This window comes from Budorcas taxicolor, chromosome 13, assembly GCF_023091745.1.
Source record: "Budorcas taxicolor isolate Tak-1 chromosome 13, Takin1.1, whole genome shotgun sequence".
In the NCBI taxonomy this organism is placed as follows: domain Eukaryota; kingdom Metazoa; phylum Chordata; class Mammalia; order Artiodactyla; family Bovidae; genus Budorcas; species Budorcas taxicolor.
In genome coordinates this window covers 52,685,956-52,694,924 of record NC_068922.1, presented here as the reverse complement: position 1 = coordinate 52,694,924, position 8,969 = coordinate 52,685,956, and the positions used below count along the sequence as shown (strand labels likewise).

Here is an 8,969-nt window from a genome sequence, read left to right as displayed (position 1 = left end):
TGTCCACAATGGAAGGAGGATAATGTGGACAGAATGGCTTACTCGGTTTCCTCGCTGGTTGGGGGAAGCTACGTGCTTCAGGGCTGAGTGACAATCAGCCAGGTGGAAAGGGAGGTGAGGTAGTGTGTGCCAAGCGTCACCCATCTGAAAAGGCAGGTGGGAATAGGTTGTGAAGTGCTTGCCATCTTGCATTTTAATGTGATTTTTCCAAGAAGCTTCTTCCCCAGCAAGCCCTGTCCAAATGCTGTCTCTTCGGTAACTTACACCTTTTCCCATAGGCCACCATCCCTTTTCTCCCAGTATCTCAAGTCCTCTTTTCTGTCTCATGGCTTTAGGACTCCAGAGTGTCAACTGGCAGACAGCCTCCAACCGGCAGGCACATCACACAGACAGGTTCTACAGCCAGGATCTCATCGTACGGAGAGGCCAGCCCTTCCATATGTCAGTGACCTTATCCCGAGGTCTCAGCTCTGGAGGAAGTGTGACATTCACAGTTTCCACAGGTACCTGCTCACTGCTCCCTGCCCCCCTCCCACATACACACCTTGAGGAGACCTTGGGGCTGTGCATCCAAGGGGCGGTGGTGGTGGCGGCCTCAGGCTCTAACCCAGATCTACCATTGACTTAGTAGAGTCCAGTTTCACCTACCTCTGAGGGTCACAGTCTTAACCTCAAGAAGGATTTGGACCATGTGATCTCAAGTTGCTTCCAGTGCCATAACGTGCTGCTTCATTGTATAACGTCTCCCAAAGAATCCCTGCAGTTATATTGGAATCTGGTTTCTCCACAGTCAGCCAACGCTACTTGGTTTCCATTGTCCTATGTCTTTTTTCCAGGGCCTTACCCCTCAGAGTCGGCCAAGACAAAGGCTGTGTTTCCACTCTCCAATGGGACAAGTAGCAGCGGCTGGGGTGCACAACTTGTGTCCAACAGGAACAATGTTCTGAACATCTCCATCCTTAGTCCTGCAAATGCACCCATTGGGAGGTACACGCTAAACATGCAGATCTCCTCCCAGGGCAGTGACTCCATGCTGAAACTTGGGACATTCATACTGCTCTTTAATCCCTGGCTGCAAGGTAGGCATCCAACCACCCACACTCCCAGCCATCAGCTAAGGGACGTCCATGGAAAAGAGATGGAGGGAATGGTTTTCATGGGCTCAGGTTTGATTAGGGGAAGTTTGTGGAATAAGGAAAGAGCATAGAAGCCAGAAGTCAGAAGCCAGGGGTTTTGGTCCAGCTCTGCCTCTGAACCTGCTATGTGAGTCTGGCAGTCTCTCTACCCTTCTGAGCCTCAAATTCCTCACCATTAGATGGACAGCTTGCTATTTCTGGGGCTGTTGCAAGGATCTCATGAGTTTTTGAAAACTGTATAGTATGGTGTAATGACTACAGCACCATTCTGCAGCCTGGAGACAGCTTGTGCCTGAAGAAGCAAGTTTTTCATTCCCAGAGGTCTTATTTTCAGATTCTTAGGTCATCTCAGCTTCTCTTTCAAGTTGATAGTTCTCATGATACGATGTGGAAGCATTTTAACCCAAGGCTTCACTCCTCAGTGGAGCTGGGGGAAGGGTTGAAGGTGTGGCTTGCTCCAGCCACCATGTGGGTACTCAGGACTGAGACAAGGTTGAGTCTCTATAGTTCTCTGTAAGATTCTATCCCCAACTATCTGTTTTTTTCATGTCAAACAGCTGATGGTGTCTTTATGAGTAACCATGCTGAGAGAGAGGAATATGTTCAGGAAGATGCTGGCATCATCTTTGTGGGAAGCACAAATCGAATTGGCATGATTGGCTGGAACTACGGACAGGTAAAAGGGTCATAGAGGCTGGCAGTAATGTCCCTATTCTACCCAAAGAAGCTCCGCAGCTGACCCCACAGATAGGTGACAGTTCCCAAATCTGTCCATTTGCCTGCCTCTTATTTGTTCATTCATTCAGAAGACATCCATTGATGACCTACTATGTGCCAGGGGCCAAGGTGCATCTGTGGATACAGGAGATGGATAAGACATATTTCATGTCTTTGAAGAGGTCACACTTTCATGGGCAAAACAGACACATAACTAAATTGATGCAACAATGTGTTATTGGTACCATGACACATGAATGAAGATAAGGCCCAGTAGAGACTTGCACAACAGTATAGTTTCTGTTATTCATTCCGTGTCATAATGTGATGAAATTTCCTTGGTGTGAGCATTCAACCTTCCAAGGGTCCTATAGTACTATGATGTCTGAGTCCACAGAATTCCCGAGTTTGCTCAGCTAGCCACATCCAGGGATTCCCTCCATATTTTCTTCTTTCCAGCAGACAGATGAAGCATTACAATGAAGTACCTTGCGTGGGGTGCCTTGGATGTCCAGCAGAGGGTGGACAGGTGCACATTCTGCCATGTCCAGACCCCTTTCTGTAGTCAACCAGGGCATATCTGCCATGTATTTTATCTTCAGTATAATGCCATATATTTTATATGTTGAGTTTTATATGTTGTGTTCTGTGTTAAATTTCATAGAAAAGAAGAAAAAGGGGTGGGGTGGGTAAGGGCATAGGGTGCACTGAGGGGTGGAAGGGAGGATATTTTTGATGGGGTGATCTGGGAGAGCCTTGCTTAGAAAGGAACTTAGGATCAGAAACTTAATGGAGGCAAGGGAGCTGAATAGATATCTTGGGGAAAAGCATTGGAGGAAGAAGGAACAGCATATATGAAGACTCAAAGGCAAGAAAGAGCTTGGCCTTCTCCATTTTGTGAAAATGGCTTCAAATTCCAATTTTAGTGAGACACTTTATAATCAGTTCCCAAAAGTCTAAGTGATATGCTAGAGATCAATGTCAGAACCAGATGGAAACTTTGAGATGTGCTCAGCCTGATCCCTTGTTATACAGCTGGTGAAATTGAAGCCCAGACAGGTCAAGTGACTGCTCTCAAGTTTGTAACAGTGAGGGAGTCTCATTAAACTTGAGGGGCCTCAGCACAGGGCCTTGTGTACAGCAAGAGGTCTGGATGAGTTTTCAGGGTTAAGGGCCAGGTGGGTGGTTGTTCCTCAGTCTCTCAGTTCTGGGGGCCGTGGAGTAGGGGGAGATATGGGCAGTGCCCGTGGCTCTTACCAGCATAGCCTCCATGCCCTCAATTAGCTGATACTACTTGTAATTTCTTTCATCGTAACATATGGCCCCATTTTGAACAGTTTGAAGAAGGCATTCTGAACATTTGCCTCTCAGTCCTGGATAACAGTCTAAATTTTCGCCGTGACCCTGCTACGGACGTGGCCAACAGAAACGACCCCAAATATGTTGGCCGGGTTCTGAGTGCAATGGTGAGTGATGAGAAAACCATGATAACTAGTTGTTCCCCTATATCAAACTCAGCTATGGGTTAGGCACAACCACTCATCTTGTTGGTTGATGTCTCACAAAATAAAGTTGGTGGTTATTACATCCCCATTTTGTACACACAGAGTATGACACGCCTCTAAATTAAAGGACTTGCCTGAGACACACGGGAGTGAGTGGCAGAGGCAGAACCAGACCCAGGCTGCTGGCTCCCAAGCCCTTCCCACTGTATTGTGAGGCCTTCCTCAGATGACACGGACTTGATCTGTGGGGGTCCACCAGGGCTGGGAGGACACAAAGCTGAGACATGGCTCCATCCCTGGGGCTCCTGGGGAAGGGGCTACGCTCCTTTGCTCTGACCCATCCCCTCCTCAGCACAGAGAGCTTGAGTGCCAGCAGGGAGGGCAGAGGTTGACATGGTCGTCTTCTAGATGGGGAACCTGATGCCAGGGGGCTGGAGGGAATCACACACAACTTAGCCTTCGAGTGAGTCCAGCCAGAACAAGGCCTCCAACTGCCCGCCTGGGGCCACCTTCACTCACCCACTCCCTCCACGTGAGAAACCTACACCACCTATCCAAACACACACATTAGCTGGATATATACACAAGCTGAATGCTGGGGGAATGCTCTATACTCAGTGGGTAGAAAACCTCTCCATCAGAAAAATGTCCAAACAAGGGATAACCTGCTCAAAAGTTATAAACTAAAAAGCTAAAAGTCAGAGAGTTGTTGAACTTTAACCCTCTGAAACTAAACAGTTACTCAGAAGTGTCAACTTGTGTGTGTGTGTGATTAATGGACTAGGCATTTCCAGTCTTTTTTGAGCTGGAAAATATCCAAGCTAATGAGCTAGTTACATGGTTAATTGAACGACCTCCTGACTACATGATAGATATTGGGGGTCATCAGACAGGGCTTCTTAACTTGAACCTGGCAGGACAGGTGTGGGGAGGCCCAGAGAATGTGGAGGCACTGAGGAGACGATGGGAAGCAGGGTGGCAGGAAGAGTCCAGAGAGGGAGTGGACCCAGGCTGAACCGTGAAAACCAAGTGGTCCTAGAAGGGTGGGATTAAAGCCCAGGCCAAGGTCTAGGAAAGCTGGTGTTTAGGCAACTTAGAAAGTTGAGCCTCCTCAGCTCAGGAGAGGGTGGGGGAGGCAGCTGGCTCCACCAGCTGCTGACTCACTCCAGCCCTCGGGACAAAATACTTGATCTCAGAGCCAGGCTCCTCAGCTGCACCTCCCTGCTCTCTCTCCAGCCCTCCTGGTTGGGCTGGACCACGAGCTAATTATGGCCTGTGTGGGGCTTTGAAACACTCGGCTTTCAGTCAGAGATGAGCCTGTGATTACCACACTGGAGGCTGGAGCACCTGTGACTCAAGAGATAGAGATGGGCCGTGCAATCTTCCATCTTGAAGGAGCCCCGTGGCCCTGATCCTGCAATTCCAGCCCGGCCATCCTGGAGGGGGTGCAGAGCTCACCCAGCACACAGAGGGGCTGCGAAGACTGGGCCAGCTGGTCGTGGGCAAGGATCCTTCCATTTCCAGACTGCTGGTTCTCACAAGCCTTGCCTTGTGACCCCCACAGAGAGAGGGGGCAGTTCTCACTGTGAGGTTGGGGTAAACGCTACTCAGTTTCATAAACTGAAGACCTGGCTGCTGGGAGACAGCTGAGGGCATACTTGCTCCTTCTGTTCCCTGTGTTGGAAGGAGAGCTTGAACGAATCAGCTTGTCAACAATCAACCAGCTGACAAGCAGCCAGGGTAGGCTCGTGACTCAAGTTTCTCCTTCTTCTTTCTCTTTTAACTTTTTTAAAAAATTTGGCTGCCTTGGGTCTTAGTCATGGCACACAGTTGTGCATCTTTTGTTGCAGTGCACGGATTCTCTAGTTGTGGTGCCTGGACCCAGTGCAGCTCCCAGGCTTAGGTGGTCTGTGGCACATGCGATCTTAGTTCCCTGACCAAGGATCAAACCCACATCTCCTGCATTGCAAGGCAGATTATAACCACCGGGCAACCAGGGAAGTCCCTCTTTTGACTTTTTATTATAGAAAAGTTCAGACGTTCACAAAAGTAGAGGAAAAAGTAAAATGAACTTCTATGTGCCTGTCACCGGCTTCATCAATTACCTACCCAAGGCCAGTCTTGTTTCATCTGTGTCCCCTTCTTCATGCATTATGTGATAAATTCCAGATAGCACATCATTCTGTCCCTAAATACTTCAATATGAGTCTCTAAAAGACTCAGACGAAGAGATTCAGGTCTCTTGATTCCTAGTCTAGTGCTCTTTTCATGTGACTCATTCAAGAATCAAGGGTTTCCCAGGTGACACAGTGGTAAAGAGTCTGCTTGCCAATGCAGGAGAAGCAGGAGACATGGGTTTGATCCCTGGGTCAAGAAGATCCCCTGGAGATGGGAATGACAACCCACTCCAGTCTTCTTGTCTGGAAAATCCCATGGACAGAGGAGCCTGGCATGGAATTGCAGAGTCAGATGTGATTGAGCACGCACAAGAACACCCAAATACAAGAATCATGCGTTAAGCTGAGTGAATGAATCAATGGATGGATGAAAAGCGAAAGTCCATCTTTATTCTTTTCAAGAATAAGTTAGTTGCTAAAGTTTTACAGTGATCTTTTCAGAAGACCAGGACACCAAAAGAGAGCTTCAAACTATGGATCCCCAAGTCAGGTGGCAGCAGCCTGTGAGTTCTGGCCAGGACTTGATTGTAGGCTGATTTTCTACCCTTGCTTCATCACTGACAAGCCATGGAGCCTTGATTTTCTCTGTGAGCTGGGAATAACATATGAATTAGGGGCAAGCATGGCCTGTTAAGGAGAGCACTTTCAAATTCATACACTTCTTGATACCCATTATCACAATTATCATCCAAATCACCCAGAAAGACACAGAGACTTCAGGGAGTCTCCCTGGTTTCCTTCTTTGACTCCTTACCTTGCCGCCTGAACTCTGCCTGTCACTATCTGTGCTGATTCCTTTGGGGTTTATTCCTGCCCAGATCAATGCCAATGATGACAATGGCGTGATTTCTGGGAACTGGAGCGGTAGCTACACTGGTGGCCGGGATCCTAGGAACTGGAATGGCAGCGTGGAAATCCTCAAGGAGTGGCAAAGATCTGGCTTCAGGCCCGTCCGGTACGGCCAGTGCTGGGTCTTTGCTGGAACCCTCAACACAGGTATTCTGGATGAGGTGTGCCTTTGCTGGATGGATGGGCAGCAGTGGGGTGCCCCCAGGTACTGTCTCCACTGCACCTCGAGTCCTCAGACTGCCCTTGACTTGCAGTGTTGCGATGTTTGGGGATTCCCTCCCGAGTGATCACCAACTTCAACTCAGCTCATGACACAGACAGAAACCTCAGCGTGGATGTCTACTACGACCCCTTGGGACGGCCCGTGGAAAAAGGCAGTGATAGCGTGTGGTGAGTATCTGATCCTTTCTGAGCACCAAATCCGAGCAGCTTCTCCCTAGCTCTCCCCAGCTCCTGGGACCAGCTCCAAACAGGAATCAGGAGGCAAGTACCATGTCAACACATCGTTTAGAATGGAAATGCTATCATATCTTGGCCTTTTGGCTAAGATCAAGTGTAGAATGGAAATGCCGAAGCTAGCAAGACCCAAAACAACCCTTCTCAGAGTTCTGCAAATGCTGATGGTCCATTTTATCTTGCCACCAGATGAAGGCTCTGATACCAGTGAAAAATATGATTCCTGGGCTCTGTGAAACTGCCCTGAGTTTATAGGGGCCCCTAGACCCTATGATATTTTAGAAGCGAAACATTGAAATCGTTGATTTTCTAGTAAGAAGAATAATGTATGTCATTTCGGGCAACCCATATGACTTAATGGGCTTTCTTAAAGAAAAGTGACATATTTTCTCATATATATATATACACTTGCTTAGTATCTTGATTGCTAGAATAAAATGTTAGCTTATTCTGGATTTCAACTGAAAATAGGAAACTTTATAAGTAACTGGAAATATATATTTCTAAACCATAAATATGACATGCACATATGTGTGTGTGATATATAATATATGCCAACTGAAAGTAGGTTATCTAAAACTTACAGACACATATCTATAACTTTGTATAGCTGCTTATATACATAAAATAGATACTGTTACAGCTATTTAAGGTTATACCATATGACGAGTTATTACCAGATGACAACTGAAAATAGTTATGTCTATATGTGTATATACACATAGATGTCTACGTATATAAAGTACTACATGCATATGTCAATAATCCATTGTTTGAATCCATTTCAAAGGATATACATATAATAATCATTCACATGCATATACATGTGAATAAATGTATTCTAGATAACTTAAAAACAGATGTCATCTTTTTTCCAGATGTTCAACTTTGAGAAAGTCTGTATAAAAAATTCTTTATTGCTTATTATTCCCAGAATAAGTAGATGCAAGTTTACTGAAATGTACTTAGGGTAACTAATAGAATAAAGTCAAAGGAATATTAAAATTAACCAAAAGAGATATTAAAACTAATAAACAACAGCCTGCACCAATAATGGCACTGAATACTGTAAGCATCCTCTCCCCTCTGAAGGGAGGGATGTATATGTAATTCACCCAAGGTCACATGGATGCTAGGGTTTAATGGGGGAGAGAAAGTTTATTTCAGATGTTCTTCCTTAATCTACACACACATAATGTTCTCTCTAGTGATGCTGCTACTTACAGTGAGGTTTTGTTTTCCAACTTCTCATAAATGAATGTCTTTTCTTCTCCCTGTTTTTTCCTTTTGTTATTGTGTCCAAAATCCCATTGCAACCTTTTCTGATCCTTGGGACAATGCCATTCCTGGCTTTGTCTTCCTTTAGAAAAAGAGATGCTTGTTCCAACAAGATGCTGATTTTGGGGAAAGAGTGGCCCTCTTCAGCTTAACCCTTCTGTGATTATTCTGCACACTAGGAACTGCAGAGGGGTCAGAAAGCATGAGGCTCAGTCCTTCTGCCGAGAGCACGTCTGGTGCTGTTAGGGGACAAAAAGTGGGGAGGCCATTAGAGACTATTTAGTGATGCAGTGTGCCAGCTGTGTGTCAGACAGTTAGTACTGTGGGAACTCAGGGAGGGGGCCATCAAGGAAGACCTGCTGGGAACAGAAAGTTGGGTCCTTTAAGCTGAATTTGGAATTAGACCTGAGATCTCTTGGTTACTGGTTCATGCTACACATTAGCTTCATAATTTATTCTAAATGTAATCACCTTGGGGCAAGTGTGGACCCCTGGAGACAGTCTCTGCTGTCATTTCTGTTGGCTTTGCTGCAGAGTGTCAGGCCGTAAAACTCTGATTTTTCCTGGGGTTCCTCATCAGAACCCTTCTCAGAAAGCAGTGGGTGCTGAGCATTCCTTCTCTTCCCCCTTTTCTCCCTGCAACTATGGGTGGGGAACCAGCACTGGATGGTGTGTACACAGGGATTCCTGAGCCCCAGTTCCAGTCCCACTCACCATCCAGCTCTAGAACTTGTATAAGCCACTCCATCTTTCTGACCCCCAGTTTCCCCATCAGTGAAATGTAAATGTTGCCTTGGAACTAGATGTTCACTTAAGCCTCTTTAACTTTTTGATTCTGTGAATCTTCAGCT

The 8,969-nt window shown here is 46.4% G+C and overlaps 1 protein-coding gene across 1 annotated transcript in view; it reads left to right on the top strand.

The window, feature by feature from the left end:
* The first annotated feature begins 325 nt into the window (after positions 1-325).
* TGM3 (transglutaminase 3) overlaps positions 326-8,969 on the top strand; it is a 30,592-nt gene continuing 21,948 nt past the window's right edge. Inside the window, exons 1-6 of the mRNA XM_052651186.1 lie at positions 326-503; positions 837-1,079; positions 1,694-1,812; positions 3,191-3,319; positions 6,354-6,531; positions 6,639-6,774. Coding sequence (XP_052507146.1) covers positions 326-503; positions 837-1,079; positions 1,694-1,812; positions 3,191-3,319; positions 6,354-6,531; positions 6,639-6,774 — 983 coding nt within the window. The remainder of the gene's footprint in view (positions 504-836; positions 1,080-1,693; positions 1,813-3,190; positions 3,320-6,353; positions 6,532-6,638; positions 6,775-8,969) is intronic.